Consider the following 22,338-nt stretch of genomic DNA (forward strand, 5'->3'; position numbering starts at 1 on the left):
TCTCTCGCCCCCAGTCTCTCTCGCCCCCAGTGTCTCTCGCCCCCAGTCTCTCTCGCCCCCAGTCCCCCCGACAAATGGGCAGAACTTGGCTTTTCATCAATTTCCTCCCCTTAATGTTTCGTGCTGGAAATGGGAAGGTGTTCAATTTCTATGGCTAAGATTCTTGGCCTTGATGGAGCACAAAGATTGACCAAAATTTATTCTTCAAAAATAAAACAATTGCATAACAACATGTATAAAATGTGCATGCAAAATTAAGGTGCATAAAGCCATTATGCATTAGTCTTTTGCATATCTTGGGTGAATCTATTAATCTGGGCATACTCTTCTTCTCGAGGACATTTCCAAGTTTACTTTTAGATATTGGCAATTCTTTTCTATTTTGATGGATAATAGCATGTCAAAGATTTAAATGGTCACGGTGTAATGGTCAATTTAATTTTTTTGCCTTTTAATGGACTGAAAAGCTGGTCTTTTAGGCCATTCTTTAGCCCATCGAACCCATTATTTTTAAAAGTTGCTTCTATCTCCAAAAATGATGGGTGGAACTGGAAGGATGCAGAAAGTTTTTGTTTTTCAAATAAATATAATGTAGAGAAATTAGACAATGTCAGATTAGGTTGACAAAGTACAATTAAAGTTAAAATAAAGTAGGATGAAAGGAATGAGAAAGGAGCGAGGGGAAATGGTTAATGGGCTTAGCAGATTTTGTATTTGATTTTTTTTTTGGTTACTTGGATATTCCAAATATCTAGGTTTAATGTATTACTCAAATATCAGGATTCGTTTTATTACTGTAATGTTATTACTAATATTGTTTGTTTATACATTGTCATTATTGAGCTGAAAAGTTACAAAGCCATATTGCTCAGGATTGCAGTAATTTCTATCAATCTGCCGCCAGTTTAAAAATGATTATTTTCTCCCATGCTGTTGCTTGATGTAGAACATAAAACAAGCCCTCTTTGCTTCAAGCCCTCTTTGTGATATCTTTCATGCTGCAACTATCTTATTCTATGGTTACATCATTTAATTCAGGGGTTTGGTAGCATAGTGGTTATGTAACTGGACTAGTAATCCAGAAGTCTGGACTAATAATACTGAGAATGTAAGTTTGTGGCATTTTGAGTATTTGCATTCAGTTTTTAAAAAGCTGGTATCAGTAAAAGTGACCATGAAGCTCATTTAGGTAAGGACCACTTGCACTATGATCTGTAGACAGGTATCTTCTACAGAAGCAAGTCTTAGGCAATGGCATTGCAGCATAGACTGAGTGGACAGACTACCAAAGGGCAAGATTCTGGGAAGTTGTCACATCCAGTGACTAATTAGAAATGCTTTGCAAATGTGTCGATTTTCTATAGAGCAATCTGGAAGATAAGCACAGTGGGAACATGATTGACTAAGATCCAGGATGAGATCACAGAACATGTAGAGTGAGCCTTCATAATACACTTTGGCTAACTATCAGCTATGTTACAGTGGTGTAGTATACATTCCACCATCACTGAGTTATTTGCCTTTTGCTTAATGGCTTACCCATAGTTGTTGCACTATAGGATACAAAAGTGCCACCCGATGACCATCTTCAACAAGAGAAAGCCTAACCACTTCTCTTTGACTTTCGACTGAGTCCCCCACCATCAACATCCTGGAGGTCACCATTAACCACAAACTTAGTTCATTTCCACTCACTAGTTTAACTAATATTTGATTTTCTGTCTTAATTTATTGTTGGCAGTAAGTTAAGATGTGCATTGGAATATAAGTGCTCACTCAATACATATACCAATACTGCTGCCCAACTGTCTAAAGGTCCTCAATACCCAATTGTTCAAAAATAGCCCTCCTAAAAGTGGATAAAATATGAAATACTAATTTTTAGCAGTGGAGTCTTTAAATTACTCAACACTTTTTTTTTCCTGTTTCTCAAATGGAGTTTATTCAGGAAATTTAATTGGTAGGTCAATCTTTTGTGGCAACATTGCCAAAGTTATAGAGCCTAAATGAAAGGGCTTCTTTTACTACTAAACTTTGGTATATAACACTAATGAAGCTGCGGCAAGTTAAGAAAATAATTACTATTGCAATCAATTTTTTCAGAGCTACCTTCACTGCCACAGTTAGAATGTGGTTCCTCGCATAATTCTAGTCCGTAACATTTTTTGCTGAAATCAGGTCTCTTGCTTATTCAGGTTAAATGCACATTTTGAGACCTACTTAGAAGGCTCCATCTCGCGAATGGACCTGTACTCTGAGTATCTTTCTGTGTGCAGTAAATTGGCTCGAGGTGGAATTCTAACATCAACAGGATTTAACAAATGTCTCAGGTAAGTCAAAATAATTGAACAAGGAGAAAACTGTATTTTTCCCCCCCATTGACCTGTTTCACATGTCTTGGTTAGTTTTTTTTTTTGGAGGGTATGGGAAACTAGGGATGGGCAGTAAAATGTTGACATTGCCAGTGACACTTACAATCTTGTTTTATTCTCAGGATGTAAGACTTATTTCTGTAATTTGCCAACTGAATCTCCATGGTCTGGCAGGTAGCTTCTAATTCTAAAATGACCGTGAGCAAGAGCACAATAGCTTTCGGTAGACTCTCCATAGGGAAACTTAGCCTCTCCTGCTCACTTTTAAGTTTTCGTAGAAACCCGTGTCTGTCTCTTAATATACTTGCCTGATTTTTGTTTTTATTACTTGCCCCTGCAAAAAATTGACCTGAAAGAAATCTGTGTTACAGCATCTCAAAATACCCAATTACCAATCTATCATATAATAGTTACATTGTTTGGTCTGAATAGTTTTTGTTAAAACACTAAATTGGTTGCTTAATGGAACTTGACATGTTTTCTTTTGTCTTGTCTGCAAGGACTCTATTTCCAACCCATACAGTGAAACGAATAGAAGATCCCAATAATAATGGGCAAGCGCAAATACACATAGTAGGGATCCAAAGAAGGGCGACACCACTTCCCATACAGACACACTACCAACAGTCAGCAACTGTTCACTCCATTATGCCAGAGCTAGCACAGAGCCCACCTCCTTCAGGTAAGAAGTTGCTTATTAATGAAAATAAAAGTGAATACTTAACGGATCAGATCGATCAGCAAAAAAATGCGACATTCAGGCATTCCTACAGACATTTTGAACAAAGTCAATATTGTGCTTCAATGCCCTGAAGTTGCTACTTTGTCTTACTTCAAAAAATCTAAATGCTAAATATCAGATAACATGTTCTGTAGTTTCATCTTCATAATAAAAGCACAAGATAGTTTGCTGTGTGAAAAATTTGACAATGTTTGAATTTAACAACTGTAAAACTTTAATGTACCCATATGTGAAAATATACCAGATAAGAGTATGAACAGTTCTGTATAAGACAGTTCCAAGAGCTAAATCCAACATATAGGTTTCTGTGTTGGCAACCTGGATTTACACCCGTGGTACAATGAGAATTACTACGGATGTTTTTTCCATTAAGAAGGTAAGAAGCCATCTTCACCAGCGACTTCCATTTTTATAGCACCTTTAATGTAGGGTGTTGGGGAGTCCCAAAGTGCTCCATACACAAAAATAAATGCCAAACCAGGAAGGGAGAGTTTTGGAGTAGTGACTAAAAATGGTGGATGGAAAAGTAAGGGTGGATCTACAAGACTGGGCCGCCTTGCACTATATAAGGCACCTCCCCTTGGCTGATGCACCATTTCCTGTTCTCTTTGTTGGCACAGAGAGTCATTCTTGTGTGAAATCTTTACTGGTTGGTTTGTTGTGGTGCTTTTTGCAAACAGTTATCGGATGCCTCAATTTTATTTATATCATTTAAAGTATTTTCATTTCCCTTTCCTTGTTAGCTTTCAAGCATTGTGGAAAGTGTTCCCAAGCGTTTACAATAGTGGCAACCATGTATTTTTGGCTTGCACTGTCTCTCCTTCAGGCATCTGTCCTCTTGACTGTTCTCTAAATAGCTATCTTGATTTAGCACCAGAAGAAAGTGACAAGACTGAGTAACTTACCTGTCAATTTTGCTTCTGGCATAACTTCATGGATTTCCTCTCAATGACAGCATTCAGAAATATTGCTCTCCTCTCATTGACATCAAGATGTTAAAACCTTCTGACATGGAGATAGAGGAATTATTTCAGGAGATGGAGATGGGTTTTACTTTTTTCAATGTTCTCCTCTATTCCAAAAGCATTGACACTTGCTGGGTAATGGATTCACAGCTGGCAGTCACCCTCCAGTATGTGACCCAAGTGTCATCTACATGTATGTGCCTTAACAGGCTATTGGACTGTGGAAGACATCACAGCCAAGCATGATTCTTACTAAACATTCATGCATGAAACTCCAGCAGATTTCACTGGATAGATCAGAGGTGGAAAGCATGGCTACCCCAAGCCCCCCCACAATCTTAACCCAGAGATGATGATAGTTGGACGCCCCTGCTATCTGAGGAAATGAAGGTTTCTGACTACAGCAACAACAACTTGTATTTATATACCTTTAACGTAATGAAACACCCCAAGGCACTTCAAAGGAGTATTATGCGATAAAAAAATCTGATACTGAGCCGCATAAATAGAAATTAGTGCAGGAAAGAGGTAGGTTTTCAGGAGCCTCTTGAAGAAGAAAAGAGAGGCGGAGAGGTGGAGAGGTTTAAGCAGGGAGTTCCAGAGCTTGGGGCAACAAAAGGCACGGCCACCAATGGTTGAGCAATTATAATCAGGGATGGTCAGGAGGGCAGAATTAGAGGAGTGCAGACATCTTGGGGGGCTGTGCGGCTAGGAGATTAGAGATAGGGAGGGGCGAGACCATGGAAGGATTTAAAAATAACGAGAATTTTGAAATTGAGGGATTGCTTAATCAGAAGCCAATGTAGGTCAGCGAGCGCAGGGGTGATGAGTGATCAGTACTTGGTGCGAGTTAGGACACGGGCAGCCGAGTTTCGGATCACCTCTAGTTTACGTAGGCTAGAATGTGGGAGGCCAGCCAGGAGTGCGTTGTAATAGTTAAGTCTAAAGGTAACAGAGGCATGGATGAGGGCTTCAACAGCGGATGAGCCGAGGCAAGGGCTAGAAGCCTGAGAAACTATCCAGTGAAATCTGCTGGAATTTCATGCGTGAATGTTAGGTGAGAATCATGCGTGTGACTTCCAGAATAGGGTGGTTAGCCAGGTTATGTTGCAGGTGAAAAGTGCTTCACCCAGGTGAAACCCCTGCAATGTTGGACAAGGAATGTCATTGTCTGGATTCTTGGTTCATAGATTCCGCTCACAGATGATTGTGCAGTTGAGAATATGCCAACACCTGCAACAGGAAAGCAAGACTGCTGCCTCATAGCTGGCTACATATTCTGCATGTTGCTACAGACCAAAATTCTGGAGGTGTCCTTTGATATAAAATATCATTAGAAACCAGGTAGAAGATCTGTTTAATGTCTAAGTCTACAAGCTATCTTTGGAATACCTTAAATGAACAAACTAAATTCTGTGGTTTTATCACTGCACAAACCCATACATGGTTGATTGTAGCAGATCCAAGCATTCAGGTACTGCACTCTCAGCCAGATTCTAGTCAATACAGTGCATACTTTTGGGTGGGGGGGGGGGGGGGGAGACAATTCCAAGTTAGTGACCCATGGGGGAGGGAGGTGCAACATACATTTAGGGATGAGTGGAGGTGCTTGAATGTCTAAGTCAGAAAACTCATTGATAAAATTGAGATTTCATGTTCAGGAAAAAAAATATTTTTGATTTTGCATCTATGGGTGTTAATATAATGCTTATTTAAGGCTGCAGCAATTTTTGTATATGACAATTAGCTGATTAGGTCATCAGTGCATCTCCTTAGGTCATGTACTTCATTGAAAGATTTATTTATCTGCACTATGGTCTTGTTTGGAATGCAATTTATCCTGAACATATTTCACACTCTTGTACTGTTACGAATATAGGAATTAGTTAATGCAAGGGGTGGGGGAGGGTGGTCATGAAGATCAGATATGTAACTTCAAAGAATATAAATCTTCTGAAGGAAGACCTTGCTCTCAGTGAATTCCTACTCACTGATGCTGAATGTTTGGTCTATCCTGAAGATAATGGAGAAGCTGTATTAATCTCGAATCAACTAAACTGAATCATGAAAGGATAGTAATCTGTAACGGCCCTGTTGAAAGTTGAGACTCTTCTAGAAGAACCACCATTGTATCCATTCTGATTTATGTTATCTTTTTTTTCCTGTTTGCAGCACAGACAGTGGTAAACCACTTTCAAAGGATGCCAGTAGCTAACCTTTCTACTGGTCAGCCAGGATCTCAAATGATCTACACATTTCAACAAAGTGTTCCAGCTCAGAATATTACCATGATACCACAGGACCAAACTGGCTTGGCACAATCACACCAAAATACTGCAGTGACTCTCATACAAAGCAGAACTCCAATTACTAGTGAAGCAGTGAGATGTACAGTTGTTCAACCTCCAACTTTTAACACTCATCCCACAGTTTCAGTTCCATATTCGTTAACTGGAACCAGCATACCCCAGGGAACAATGATCCAAAACCATGCCACAGCAACACTGCAGTCATCAGTTACAATGACGACTTCTCAGCAAGTACTTCACCATCCACAGTTCTTTCAACAGCAGCTTCCTGGTCACCAGCTCTCCATACCAACTGTATCTTCGAATCAGGTGAATACCTCTGCAACAACAACTGTTACTGTGATACAGCAGACTGTCTCTCAGAGCCATGCAGCAATTGGCAGAGTTCAAAATATACCAGCCAACACTGTCACTGTTTCCCAAGGACACCTGTTATCGAGTGCAGTACCCCACTCTGTACAGGCATCACGTCACCAGCCAAAAATAAATAGCCAGCAAGACACTGTTCTGTTGGCACCTCAGCACTATTCCTCCACCCCCAGTCCCACTGTTGTATCTGGTGCAGCAGTGCAAAATTTCCAAGTTTCAACAGGTCAAGTGGTTGCAATTGCCGGTGTTCAAAGCCCTCCAGCTCCCAGGATGAGTTTCCAGAATATAGCACCAAAACCAGCAGGAATGCCACCTCAACAAGTTCAGTCTACCATAATGCAACAGCAACCCCAGCAGAGTGTACATGTGATTGTTAGTCAGCCAGCTCAACAGGGACAGAATTTTGCCCCTGCTATTCATCAGATATTGTTGACAAATCCAGGTACTATTCAAGCTGGCCAAACTATTCATTTGGCTGGGAAGGCAAATGTGACCCCTTCATCTTCGCCATCTCCTGTACCTGTCAACAGCACACAAGTACAAGTGGGGTTGGTTACTCAACCTTCCACCCCTCAAATGCAGGGGCCTCAAACTGTGAGTAAGATGCTATCTGTGAAACGGCAGCAACAGCAGCAACAACATCCCCAAAAGCAGTTCCAGATGCAGCTTCAGTCACAGCAGACAAGTACTGGACCTAGTCAACCTCCCTCTGGGGAGTCCAGCTTAATAAAACAATTACTTCTTCCAAAAAGAGGACCCCCTACTCCAGGTGGTAAACTTATATTGCCTGCTCCTCAAATGCCTCCTCCCTCTAATGCTAGAGCTCCTAGTCCTCAGGTAGTCTACCAAGTGACTCACAATCAGGCAACCAATTTTGGAGTTCCAGTCCAAGGTCAACAATTAGTAGTTGGCCAGCAAAATGTGCAGCTTGTTCAAGGTCCCATCCATTCACAGGGGGCAGTGCAGACAGTGCCCATTCCTCATATGCAGATTTTACCAGGTCAGTTGATTTCTGCTAGTAACACTGCTGCTCTTCTCCAGGGAACAACTGGCAACCAGGTAACCATTACTGTTGTGCCAAATACCACCTTTGCTGCTCCAACTGGGAGTCATGGCAGTGGAACACAGATCATTGCCCCTGCAGGAATTGCCGTTACTGGGTCACAAGCAGGAGTTGGCCTTCAAGTACCAACCTCTCCACCTATCTTGACACCACAGAGTGAACAGATAAAAAGCTCAGAATCTGGAACTCCATTCACAGGTGACAAAATTATTTGCCAGAAGGAGGAAGAGGCAAAAGATACAACAGATTTACATCTACATGAACGTAAAATTGAAATTATGGAGAACCCTTCCTGTACAGACGGAGCTACTGGTACAACCAATGGTAGCTTAAAGGAAAGCGAAATGCAGGCAGCAAAACTTGTAAATGGAAAAAAACACGATAATTCACGTCTACCTCCATCTAACTCAGGGATTGCTCAGTCTGAGCCCATCCAGTGCACACTGGCCTCAAATGGACCTTTGACAAGAGTAAGTCAAAATGTAACAAATGGGAAGCTGAATGTAGAGCATACAGGGATGCAGGAAATTAAAAAAGATCTTTTGAAGGTGCCCATGGTTAATGGGATCTGTGATTTTGAAAAAGGAGATGGTTCACACTTAAGCAAAAACATTCCCAATCATAGAGCTTCCAACCATGTGGAAAATGGTGATATAGCTGCACAAGAGCAATGGGGCAATATGGACTGTAATCAGCAAAATACTGCCAAAAGTGGTCAATCGACCAAAATGCATAATGGACCTGTTTCAATAGGAAATTCTAGTGCTAGCTGTACAGTGGTTTCAAGCTCTCTTGACCAGCAAATCAGTGGTACAAACTCAGGATTATCCAATGGACCTATAACAGCTGGCATAAGTTCAGTGGTGCCTCAGCTTCAGCAATGTCCAAGTTCAGTTGTATCTGTGCAGTCTTCGGTTTCTAACTCTCCCCAGGTGCATTACTCTCCAGTTCCACACCAACCTGGACCTGTAGCTATACATTCAGTCCAACTTTATCAGACTCCAACAACCAATGGTTCAACTGATTGTCAACCTTTAAAAAGGTCAGCTGAGTGCAAAGATAATATATCAGGAATTCCAAATAAAGTGGGAGTAAGGATTGTTACCATCAGTGACCCTAACAATGCTGGCTGCAGTTCAACAATGGTGGCTGTGCCAGTAGGAGCTGATTCCAGTACTATAGCCAAAGTAGCTATGGACAGTGCAACACAGCAAAATCCGCATCTGCCTGTTCTTTCACAAGGCATAGTTAATCAGGTGAGCAAGTTATCAAATAAACATTATAGTTCATTTGTGTTTAATTTACCACTGTCACAAAATTGTAGATTAAAATTGATTGAAGTTTCTTGTCAGATTCCTGTTTGATATGTATTGATATTTTGCTTCAGAATCAGGCTCCTATGTGTACATTGCAGTTTGATGACTGGTTTACACTAACTTTAATTTGTTACATTTACAGTTTACTGAAGAAGTGGAAATTGCTGTATACTGTAAAGTTTAAAAAGGATATAGGTTGTTTGAGATAACATTGTAGATGTAACAATTCCAGATAATATTTACTTAGTACCATTTTATATTGAATAACTTCCAAGCAAAAACAAAAAGTGGTGATATGTTCAGGAAATAACACCACAGCAGAGTTCCCCACTCTATATCCTTGAAAATTCACACTGTGTCTATTGATTTCTCTAAACACCTTATTCTAAACTCTTGTTCTTTGCTGTGCCAGATTTAATTACCTTGTTCCTACTCATTTTCTGTTGAGTGGTTGCATATTCAAGGGTTAAAAAGGGAATATATTGGGACAGATTTAGAAAGAAACTGTTAGAAAGTTCTCCAAGGTCTGAAGTGCCACATAGCAATTCCTCTTAGCAGCAATTCCAAGATTGTGTTACTCCAGGTTATTTAATCAAATGTATTTACAATGAATTCCAGATGCTGTTAGATGTATGAAACTTGTTAATTTTTTCAATATCTACTCACCTAATTTAAATGGTGTACACTGCTTGTAAAACAATCCATATACTATAATTTATGACTTTAATAACTCAAAACATCATATTGCATTTTTACCAAACATGAGGACGAACTACCTTTAAGACTTTGGGGTGAGTTTTAACCACCCCTGTCCAGCAAAAACCTGGTCAGACTCTCGAAGAGGCCCTGTAATGTAAGGGCAGAAAACACTAGTGGGAGTTGTGTACAGACCACCAAACAATAGTAGTGAGGTTGGGGACAGCATCAAACAAGAAATTAGGAATGCGTGCAATAAAGGTACAGCAGTTATCATGGGCGACTTTAATCTGCATATTGATTGGGCTAACCAAACTGGTAGCAATGCGGTGGAGGAGGATTTCCTGGAGTGAATTAGGGATGGTTTTCTAGACCAATATGTCGAGGAACCAACTAAAGGGCTGGCCATCCTAGACTGGGTGATGTGTAATGAGAAGGGACTAATTAGCAATCTTGTTGTGCGAGGCCCCTTAGGGAAGAGTGACCATAATATGTTAGAATTCTTTATTAAGATGGAGAGTGACACAGTTAATTCAGAGACTAGGGTCCTGAACTTAAGGAAAGGTAACTTCGATGGTATGAGATGTGAATTGGCTAGAATAGACTGGCGAGTGATACTTAAAGGGTTGACGGTGGATAGGCAATGGCAAACATTTAAAGATCACATGGATGAACTTCAACAATTGTACATTCCTGTCTGGAGTAAAAATAAAACGGGGAAGGTGGCTCAACCGTGGCTAACAAGGGAAATTAAGGATAGTGTTAAATCCAAGGAAGAGGCATATAAATTGGCCAGAAAAAGCAGCAAACCTGAGGACTGGGAGAATTTTGTAATACAGCAGAGGAGGACAAAGGGTTTAATTAGGAGGGGGAAAATAGAGTATGAGAGGAAGCTTGCTGGCAACATAAAAACTGACTGCAAAAGCTTCTATAGATATGTGAAGAAAAAAAATTAGTGACGATAAACATAGGTCCCTTGCAGTCAGAATCAGGTGAATTTATAATGGGGAACAAAGAAATGGCGGACCAGTTAAACAAGTACTTTGGTTCTGTCTTCACGAAGGAAGACACAAATAACCTTCCGGAAATACTCGGGGACCGAGGGTCTAGTGAGAAAGAGGAACTGAAGGAAATCCTTATTGGGCAGGAAATGGTGTGAGGGAAATTGATGGGATTGAAGGCCGATAAATCCCCGGGGCCTGATAGTCTGCATCCCAGAGTACTTAAGGAAGTAGCCTTAGAAATAGTGGATGCATTGGTGGTCATTTTCCAACATCCTATAGACTCTGGATCAGTTTCTATGTATTGGAGGATTGCTAATGTCATCCCACTTTCTAAAACAGGAGGGAGAGAGAAAACAGGGAATTATTGACCGGTTAGCCTGACATTGGTAGTGGAGAAAATGTTGGAATCAATTATTAAAGATGAAATAGCAGCACATTTAGAAAGCAGTGACGGGATCGACCCAAGTCAGCATGGATTTATGAAAGGGAAATCATGCTTGACAAATCTTCTAGAATTTTTTGATGATGTAACTAGTAGATTGGACAAGGGAGATCCAGTGGATGTGGTGTATTTGGACTTTCAAAAGGCTTTTTACAAGGTCCCACACAAGAGTTTGGTGTGCAATATGAAAGCACATGGTATTGGGGGTAATGTACTGACGTGGATAGAGAACTGGTTGGTAGACAGGAAGCAGAGAGTCAGGATAAACGGGTCCTTTTCAGCATGGCAGGCTGTGACTAGTGGGGTACCGCAGGGCTCAGTGCTGGGACCCCAGCTATTTACAATATACATTAATGATTTGGATGAGGGAATTGAGTATAATATCTCCAAGTTTGCAGATGACACTAAGCTGGGTGGCAGTGAGAGCTGTGAGGAGGATGCCAAGAGGCTGCAGGGTGACTTGGACAGGTTAAGTGAGTGGGCAAACGCGTGGCAGATGCAGTATAATGTGGATAAATGTGAGGTTATCCACTTTGGTGGCAAAAACATGAAGGCAGAATATTATCTGAATGGCAGAAGATTAGGAAAAGGGGAGGTGCAGCGAGACCTGGTTGTCATGGTACATCAGCCATTGAAAGTTGGCATGCAGGTACAGCAGGCGGTAAAAAAGGCAAATGGTATGTTGGCCTTCATAGCTAGGGGATTTGAGTATAGGAGCAGGGAGGTCTTACTGCAGTTGTACAGGGCCTTAGTGAGGCCTCACCTGAATATTGTGTTCAGTTTTGGTCTCCTAATCTGAGGAAGGACGTTCTTGCTATTGAGGGAGTGCAGCGAAGGATCACCAGACTGATTCACGGGATGGCAGGACTGACATATGAGGAGAGACTGGATCGACAGGGCCTGTATTGACTGGAGTTTAGAAGGATAAGAGGGGATCTCAGAATCATATAAAATTCTGATGGGACTGGACAGGTTAGATGCAGGAATAATGTTCCCGATGTTGGGGAAGTCCTGAACCAGGGGACGTAGTCGAAGGATAAGGGTAAGCCATTTAGGACTGAGATGAGGAGGAGAATCTTCACTAAGTTGTTAACCTGTGGAATTCCCTACCGCAGAGAGGTGTTGATGCCAGTTCATTGGATATATTCAAGGAGGAGTTAGATATGGCCCTTACGGCTAAAGGGATCAAGGGGTATGTAGAGAAAGCAGGAAAGGGGTACTGAGGTGAATGATCAGCCATGATCTTATTGAATGGTGGTGCAGGCTCGAGAGGCCGAATGGCCAACTCCTGCACCTATTTTCTATGTTTCTATGTTTAAAATCTTCCTTTGTGGAACCAGGAGAAGCAGGCGTACTCCTCCAGGCCCCGCAATGGGAATGATGGTCTCCTGTGTCTGGAACAGCTGTTTCTCTTTTTCACCCCCCCCTCCCCGCCAAATCCCTGTCCCCATACATGCATTAGGTCCAGCAGGACCTCCTGCCGCTGCTCACAAGGCCGCTTTCCTTCCTGGGAATGAAAATTGTCACCGTTGTCAAATGACTTCATGGGATGTGTGTGAATTTTTTTTTTTAAGTGCCATTTTTTTAAAAATTAAAAATGAATTTGCAATTTAATTCAGGCTTCCATTGCATTTCTGTTGTACTTTCTTCAACTACTCTGCAATGAAAACCATATGTGCATGTCATATGATTCTTTTGTCTGTTCGGTTCAGTTCTTCACTTTTTCTTAGGTCAGTGAAATGTTCTTTTTGACTGTTCTGGATTTCACAAACAAACATGGTTTGATTGCAGCAGTCGCTTCAATTTTCAGAATATGTTTTCTAATTTTTAAAGCTCCAAGGATCTTGTAGTGTGAGTTGATCTTGGAATTGTGATGCTTTCTCATTAATTAATGAAAGCACTGATATTGAATATCGGCTGTGGGAAAGCCATTACTGGAATCTTTCACCAGGGACAGAGTGATGGAGCACTTGAACAAGTCTGAGCTGATCAAAGATTTGCATGGATTTGTGAAAGGTAGGCCATGTCTGATGAATTTAGTTGAATTTTTGAGGTCAGTAACATGATGGACAGAGGAGTGTCTATGGATGTTGTTCATATGCACTTCCAGAAGGCATTTGATAAGGTTACGCACAAGAGAGTATTAAGAAAAAATGAGAACGCATGGAATTGGAGGTAACCTTGTAACATTGGTTGGAAAATAGGAGTCAGAAAGGAGGGATAAAGGGAATGCACTCTAATTGATGGAATGTGACGAGTGGTGTTCCCAGGGGATCTATACTGAGGTCGTCGCTTTTCATAATATATGTTAGTAACTGGAAGAAGGAATAGAGAGTTGCATTTCCAAGTTTGCAGATGACACTGAGTAAGGAGGCATAGTAAGTTGTGTCGAAGGGAGCAGAAAGTTACAATGGGACATAGACAGATTAAGTAAGTGGGCAAAACTCTGGCAGATGGAGTTCAATGCGGAGAAGTGTGAAATCATCCATTTTGGATCCAAGAAAGCTAAATCGGAATACTTTTTTTAATGGCAAATGATTAGGAACTGGAGGAACAAAGGGCTTATGGTGTGCAGGTACACAAATCACTAAAAGCTGGCCTTAGCAATGATCATGGTAGGGATGTTAAAATTAGTCTCCGCACTCCTCGATCAGGAAAAATCCATTAGCTAGTATACAGATATAAAAATAATCAAATAGTTTATGGAATATTTTGCTTTTATCAAGGACTGGAATACAAAAGTGAGGAAGTTATACTTCAGTTGTACAGAGCCTTGGTCAGATCCCATCTGGAGTATCGCATTAAGTTTTGGGCACCCCACCTCAGGAAGGACATAATGGTTTTCCCCTGATCGAGGAGTGCGGAAACTAATTTTAACATCCCTACCATGGTCATTGCTAAGACCAGCTCACTCAGCAAATACTGGAGCTTTTTTGATCTGTATTGCTCAGCTACTCACTGAATAACCTTGCTCAGTCAATGGGGGTGAACGTTCTATTTTTGTTTTTACATTTGCTGCATTTGAAGTTAGCTACATTTTGTCTCGTTTGAATGAATGGAAAGATGAAATTGATGGTGAAAAATGGAATTTGCTGGAGTATTTTATGGTTGTGTTAGTCATGTTTTTTGGCTACATTTGATCATGTTCTCCAAAAGGATCCAGTAAACATGACCATACATTTAGGAATGGTCGGTAATGTTAGGATTAAACTTAATGAACACAACATTTAATGTTTCTTCAATTTAATTAACCTTGCTAAGCCCAATTTCATATTAAATAGTGTTGTATTCAAATCTATCTGTGACATTCAGCATGAGTGAAATGGCATTTATCATAATACTTGAGTATTAAATTACTTTGCAGATAGTGTATATGATTGGACAAGATATGGTTTATAAAACATACATTCCATCCTACTACAACTTATTTTTAGTTGGTCTCAATAATGATCTTCAAGTTTCTACTGAGAACATACATTACTCTAGAATTAGGCGATGATTGGCCCGATTTTGCTAAAAAAAATAACAGCATCTGAACGACTCGCATTTGCAGTAACTTTTAACTGGGTAAACATTTTAAAACCTACATGCAATTGTAAGTCTAACTAACTGGATACATCACAAGATACCCTACTTCAGCACATTCTGGCCTGATGTCTTCAAACTCATGGCACATTTTAATTTTGTATCAAATCGCCATGGTGTAAAAAATAACTTTTTTGTTTTTTCTTCTTAGCTCAGAATGTATTACTCAACCTTAATTGAAGCTAGTAGTACTGCATCTTTCAGTAGTATTAATGCACAAGGATATGAATATTTTTCAGTTATTTTGTCTATAAGAATGTCTGTACTGATTTACATATGACAAATGTTCCTGCAGTCTGCTCCTTTAGCAGTATCATCCCCACCATCAGTAGTGACCCAGCAGAACAATTCTCAACCTCTTCAGCATCAAGTTCTATTACCGCATCAACATGGAGAGCTAACGAGAAAACCAGGACAGAATTTCATGTGCCTGTGGCAAGCGTGCAGAAGGTGAATCTCTTTTGTTGATTAAAAGATGATTCTGTTAAAGTTACCTATTTATTGGAGGTATTTTTTCTTTGAGATATTGCATTTTTTTTTTCCTGTATGCCTTTAAAAAAAAAAATTCAGCCACTCCCTGTTCAATGCACTGTCAAACTGAGATGGCTGAGCAATCTGCTCCTGAGATTTTACAGCTCTATAATCTGAGGTGACTTGCTGTCTGATTTTGCTTCCATTTTAGACAACTTGACGCCTCTAGACTTGACCATTCCAACACACTCCTGGCCGGCCTCCCACGTTCTCCATAAACTTGAGTTAATTCAAAACTCTGCTGCCTGTGTCCCAACTCACACCAAGTCCCGTTCACTCATCACCCCTGTGCTCACTGACCTACATTGGATCCCAGTTAAGCAATGCCTTAATTTTAAAATTCCTCATCCATGTTTTCAAATCCCTTCATGGCCTCGCCCCCTCCCTATCTCTAATTCCCAGTCTCTCAACCCTCCAAGATATCTGCTCTAATTCTAGCCTCTTGAGCATCCTTGATTTTAATCGCTCCACCATTGGTGTGGCTGTGCCTTCAGCTGCCTAGGCCCTAAGCTTTAGAATTCCTGCCATAAGCCTCTCTACCTTTCTTTCCTCCTTTACGATTCTCCTTAAAACCTACCTCTTTGACCAAGCTTTTGGTTGTCTGTCCTAAATTCTCCTTGTGTGGCTTGGAGTCAAATTTTGTTTTATAATGCTCCTGTGAAGCGCCTTGGGACTTTTTACTATGTTAAAGGCACTATATAAGTTGTAGTAATGTAATTAGGATATCCGGAAGAAATCTTTTCTGCTGCTTCATGTTGGTTACCCAATGTAGCTCAAAGGCATAACTTAATTAATTTTATGTTGAAAGTAAATTCTACATATGTTCACACTTGGAGAGGTGCTGGTCACCCCAGTAAAGTGGTCCATGTGTTTTATGCTCAGGCGTGTGCCTGAATTGCCCAATATCTAATCATAGGAAGGCATTATCTGGGGGTTTAACAGTAGGATCCTGTTGTGTCTGAACTAGATATTGTGTCTTTTATGCATGCTGTCATTTGCACTGTTCTAATCCTTCAGTCGTCGAACTGAAAACACTTTATCGAGACAAGGTTCATCATCATCGATTCATTAAGCTACTTTATGACAGCAAGTAAAACTATTCTTTTCTGACGAGATATATTAAACATCAATTTGTTTGAAAGATAAAATAAATTAATTAAATGGGAATATTGTACACTTTCTGTTATTGCCATCTTTCATAGAAACATAGAAAATAGGTGCAGGAGTAGGCCATTCAGCCCTTCGAGCCTGCACCACCATTCAATATGATCATGGCTGATCATTCACCTCACTACCCTTTAGCCGTAAGGGCCATATCTAATTCCCTCTTGAATATATCCAATGAACTGGCATCAACGACTCTCGTGTAAGTGTAAAGTTAAACTACAGGCTGAGCATCCGAAATCCGGAGTTCCGAAATTTGGAATGTTACGGAATCCGAACACTGGGCTGATCCGTAGTGGAATCGTCCGGAATCTGGAAAATGTTCCAAAATGCGGACATTTTTTTTAAACCGGGACCTAGGGAGGGAGAAAAACACCAAAAAAAATTCCCAAAAATAAAAATTCACAAAACCCTTGCCTACTAAATCGCTGAAAAAGAATTTTAAAATAAAAACTTTAACTTGCCTTTTTTTACAGGTGTTTACAGGGTTCCCGGCCGCCAACCCCTAACCACAGCCGCCAAACCCGCCCCCCCCTTACGTCGGCCCAGGCGATTCCGGATTCAGGACGTCGGAAAGTTGTTACGAAATCCGGAAATACCTAGTCATTTCCGGATTCGAGACATCGGAAAGACGTTCCAAAATCCAGAATTACCGAAATCCGAAATGGCCTTGCTTCCGAGGTTTCTGGATTTTGGACGCTCTACCTGTATATACATTTAAATAATGCAAGTAAACAGCAAATTATGTAAATGTTAAGATAGTGCTACCTATAGTAGTCCAATACCAAACTCTGAACTAGTCAAATTTTTGTGATTAATTTTGGACAAAATTGAATTGGCATATTTTGTATGCTAATTCTAATCATCGCATTAGAATTTATATCATAACTTTTGAAGATGTGATCTGTCAGAAAATCTAGCATTTTGAAAGCTGAAAATGTCTTTCAAAAAGGATTTAGTCATAAATTTAAATTTGGGTGCTATAGCAACAGTGACAACCTCCATTTATAAAGCCCCTTTAACGTAGTAAAACATCTCAAGGCACTTCACAGGAATGTTGCCAAACAAAATTTTATGAAGACGGGTGACCAAAAGCTTGGTCAAAGAGATGGATTTTAAGGCACATGTTAAAGGAGGACAAAGAGATTGGGAGGGAATTCCAGAGCCTAGGGCCCAGGCAGCTGAAAGCATGGTCGGCAATAGTGGAGCAATTCAAATCGGGGATGCGCAAGAGGCCAAAATTGGAGGAACGCAGAGCTCTGAGGGTTGCAGGGCTGGAGGAGGTTAGAGAGATAGAGGGGGGCTAGGCCAATGAGGGTTTTTAAAATAAAGATGAGAATTTTAAAATTGAGGCATCGCCAAACTGGGAGCCAATGTCGGTCAGCAAACACAGGGGTGATAGGTGAACAGGACTGAGTGCGAGTTTGGATATGCGCAGCAGAGTTTTGAATGAGTTCACGTTTATGGAGGGTGGAAGATGGGAGACCAGCCAGGAGAACATTGGAATAGTCAAGTCTAGAGATAACAAAGGCATGGATGAGGGTTTCAGCAGCAGATGAGCTGAGCCAGGGGTGGAGATGAACGATGTTCCAGAGGTGGAAATAGGCACTCTTGGCGATGGAGCAGATATGTGGTTGGAAGCTTCTCTCAGTTAAATAGGACAGCAAGGTTGTAACTGATTGATTTAGCTTCAGACAGTGACCAGGTAGAAAGGTGGAGTTGGTGGCTAGAGAACGGAGTTTATGGTGGGGACCGAAGACAATGGCTTTGGTCTTCACAATATTAGGTTGGTGTAAATTTCTGCTCATCCAGGACAGAATGTCTGACAAACAGTGTGACAAATCAGAGCTAGTGGGGTTGAGAGAAATGGTGGTGAGGTCGAGTTGGGTATCATCAGCATACATGTGGAACTTGACCTTGTGTCTTCGGATGATGTCGATGAGGGGGTTGCATGCAGATAATAGGAGGGGGGGGCTAAGGATAGATCCTCGGGACACTCCAGAGGTAATGGTGCGGGAGCAGGAAGAGAAGCCATTGCAGGAGATTCTCTGGCTACGACTGCATAGGATAAACCTAAGATCCTTGGTCACAGCACAGAATATATTTCATCTTTAGATACATTTCCTCTTTGAGTTGAGGAATTGCACTCAATTCTTTGTATTATTTTGTCCTCGTGGTTTATTGATTCTTTTAATTACTTTTAGTCTTACATTTTATTATAATTTTGCCATTCCTTTTTCTTTAACAAAAAAGGACATGCTTTTTTGATTAAGGAGCAAAAATAAGAAAGGAATTTCTGTGCAGAACCATTGCAGACATCCTGTTAATATTGACCTCAAATAGGTGAAAAGAATAAGCAACATAAAATCTGGAGGGAGGCAGGAAAAATACAAAATAAAGAGATACTAAGAGCAGTAGGAAGAGACTGTTTGAGGAAACCTTTGTTGGGACAGGATTGGTTCTTGTTTCCTTCTGCTAAATACTGTAGGACTCAACTGGCCTAATGAAGAACTAGTAGCTAAGTACAAATAAGCAACACTGGAATTGAGTTCGGGGAGACTAAAATGTCTTTCTTTCAAATTTTAGATGGTTTGAATCTCCATCTCAGGTGTACTACCATGCAGCAACTGAGCATGGAGGGAAAGATGTGTATCCAGGGGCATGTATGTGGGCGGCCTGTGAACACTTCCCACGGCAGAGATTCTCCTTCATTACACACTTACAGGTAAATAACTGCAGAGATTTGTGAAGTGCTCATTTGTTTCCTTTTGTTTTGGTTATACAGGTGTGGTAATACTGTGATGGTTCAATTTTATTTTATAAATAGGATAAACACTGCACAAAAGAGGCGCTCCTTACAGGACTGAAGAAGCTTGAAGAGAAAGCACAAAATGGAAACCAGCAAACCTCCAATAAGTAAGGAAAAAGTACTAATATTTAAATATGGGAAATTTATAGCTTTTAGTAAAGTAGTACATATGTTACTCTACTGAAATCAGGTAATTGGAGATACTAGGTTATTGAATTTTAGCCATTTCATTTTGAAGTTAGTTCAGGCCTGGTGATATAATTGAGATGGATTAAGAGCCATTTGTTCATCTGCCTCTGCTGATTATTAAACTTCCCCCTAGGCTCCACCTGTTCTAGCCCTGAACCCACGTCTGTCTTCAGTTTCTCTCCTATCTCTCCTTGTACACACTCCGAGCACATCTTTTCCATCAGACCTACCTCCTGCTCCCTTGACCCCATTTCCACGAAACTGTTGAATGCTCAATTTCCCTTCCTGGCCACCATGCGAGCTGCCGTTATAACTGGTTTCCTGTCCTCACTTACTGTTCCCCTCCCTTTCAAAACTGATGTCACCCCCTTCTCAAAAAGCATCACCCTACAATGCCTCTGTCCTTGGAAACAACTGCCCCATCTCAACCCCCAATTTTCTCTCAAATCTTTACATGTATGGCCATCTCCCAAATCCCTGCCCATCTTTCCTCCAACTCCATGTTTGAAGTTCTCTGATCAGGTTTCCACCCCTGCCACAGCACTGAAATGACCCTAACAAAAGTCACAAATTATGTCCTCTCTGACTGACTGGTGTATTATTCCTCCTCATCCCCTTTGACCTCTCTGCAGCAGCTTTTGACACAGTCGACCACACTATTCTCCTCCAACATTTTTCCTCTCTTGTCCAGCTCAGTGGGACTGCACTCGCTTGAGTCCACTCTTACCTATCCAATCATAGCCAGAGCATCTCCAGCAGTGGCTTCTCTTTCCACCTGGAATCATTACCCCTGGATTCCCTAAGGATCTATCCTTGGCTCCCTCCTCTTCTCCATCTGTATGCTGTCCCATGGTTACATCATCCAAAGCCATAGGGTCAGCTTCCATATGTACTCTGCCGCTGTATCTTATCACGCATGGCCTCTGTTCTTGCTGACCTACATTGGCTTCCGGTGTTCAAATACCTACAAATCATATTTCTCATCCTCTTTAAATCCTTTCATGGCTTCTCTCTTTCCCCCCCCCCCCCCCCCCCAAATCTCTAATGTCCTTCAGCCATACAACACCCCCCGCCATAACTTGGATTCTGGCCTATGGTGCATTTCCACTGTTTTCTTCACCATCAGTGGCCATGCCTTCAGTCGTCTGGGCGTCATGCTCTAAAGTTCCCTTTTTAATCCCTGTGCTCTCTCTCCTCTCCTGCCTTTAAGGCTCTCCTTAAAACCTTCTCTTTGTTCAAGCATTTGGTCACCCCATCTAATATCTTCTCCTTTGTCACAGTGCCCATTTTTGTCTGATTACAACACTGTGAAGCACTTTGGGATGTTTATCTGTTAAAGGCACGATATAAATGCAAGGTCTAAACTGTTTTTTTCAAAAGAAAAGCTTTCCTGCGTTCTTCATGACCATATAATGTCATCTGTTTGTGGAAGAGGAATGCAAATATTTGATGATTTGAATTGCCCTAGTTAATCTTTCATTATTTTTTACAGGCAGACACCTGTTGGAGCTACTTCCACTCCTAAAGCACAGAAGACTATTGTGAATCATCCCAGTGCTGCTCTAGTGGCATTGCGGAGAGGATCAAGGAACCTTGCATTTAGAGATTATATGGTGAGTTAAATAAATTAAGTTAAGTTTGATTTAATCAAATGAAGTAACTTGTTTCCTACAGTCGAACCTATTTTCTTACCAAAACCAACCTAATTTTCTCAATTTTTTTCCAGGACGAAAAGGAAGGGCCAATAACAAAACACATCCGACTAACGGCTGCCTTAATTTTAAAAAATGTTGCTAAGTATTCAGATTGTGGTCGCAGGTAACGAGATCTTTTGTTTCTTTACTAGGAAGTAGAGGTTTCCAGCCATTTGGTCTCATGAACTTGGGAAAGGTCACAGTTAAAGTAACTTGCACTTGTAAAATGCTATTTACATATGAGAGAATGTACTCAGCAGTAGGAGAATTAGGAGCCCGAAAGCATGGTCGAGAACCACATTTTGAGAAGGCTTTTAAAGGTGGGGAGGGAGGCTCTGTCACAAAGTGAGAAACACTTGGAGAAGGGTTTGTAATAGGGGCCAAAAGCCAGAGGACTATAATGTGTGGGCTGATGCACATAGCTGGAGGAGGTTTCTGAATTAGGATGATGTAATTCTGTGGAATACTGTAAAGGACAAGGAATTTGAGTTTGGTCACTGGGAGACAGAACCAGTGTGGATGGAGATTTGGAGTGGGTCACTGTGCTGGCATCTTATTTCTCGGCAGTTTAGAGTTTGCATAGGGAGGAGCTCAGTAGGCTGGGAAGAAGAACTTTCAACAAGTTGTAATTTGTGTCTTGGCCAATATTCTGACATGCGTGATATTGTGGTGCCAACTAATCTTTCCACTCAATTGATTTGTTCTCTGATTTGCGGGAGGCCGCTACTTGGCTGAGAGGGCACTTGAACACCTTAATTCCCCTGGTGTATCAGAAGTCTGGAAGCATGAACAATATGTTTGTTCAATATATCCAGCCCAGTAACAAAGCTGGAGAATTTTGTGGATGGAAAACATCAGTAGTCAACATCAGTTGTCTGTAAACTGTTAAGATAATACTTGATGCAAGGATGGATTGAAGATGGGCACTTTCATCAATATTCACACCTAACTAGAATGGGGGACATCTTTGTGGATATTTTTCCAGTGCTGAAGTGCAACCTTAATGGATAAATATTCAACCCAGAGTCAGAACTTTCTGTGGGAACATTAAAATAGTTCTGGTTGCCTAATTCAAAGGATTTCAGGCC

At 40.9% G+C, this 22,338-nt stretch overlaps 1 protein-coding gene across 1 annotated transcript in view; it reads left to right on the top strand.

Annotated features, from left to right (window-relative positions):
• The window catches only part of arid2 (AT-rich interactive domain 2), a 120,619-nt gene that overhangs the window by 96,683 nt on the left and 1,598 nt on the right, over positions 1–22,338 (top strand). The window contains exons 13-20 of the mRNA XM_070900238.1: positions 2,196–2,330; positions 2,873–3,054; positions 6,252–9,076; positions 15,159–15,313; positions 19,145–19,283; positions 19,386–19,474; positions 21,049–21,169; positions 21,283–21,374. Of these exons, the coding sequence (XP_070756339.1) occupies positions 2,196–2,330; positions 2,873–3,054; positions 6,252–9,076; positions 15,159–15,313; positions 19,145–19,283; positions 19,386–19,474; positions 21,049–21,169; positions 21,283–21,374 (3,738 nt within the window). The remainder of the gene's footprint in view (positions 1–2,195; positions 2,331–2,872; positions 3,055–6,251; positions 9,077–15,158; positions 15,314–19,144; positions 19,284–19,385; positions 19,475–21,048; positions 21,170–21,282; positions 21,375–22,338) is intronic.

Source organism: Pristiophorus japonicus, chromosome 15, assembly GCF_044704955.1.
Source record: "Pristiophorus japonicus isolate sPriJap1 chromosome 15, sPriJap1.hap1, whole genome shotgun sequence".
Lineage (NCBI taxonomy): Eukaryota > Metazoa > Chordata > Chondrichthyes > Pristiophoridae > Pristiophorus > Pristiophorus japonicus.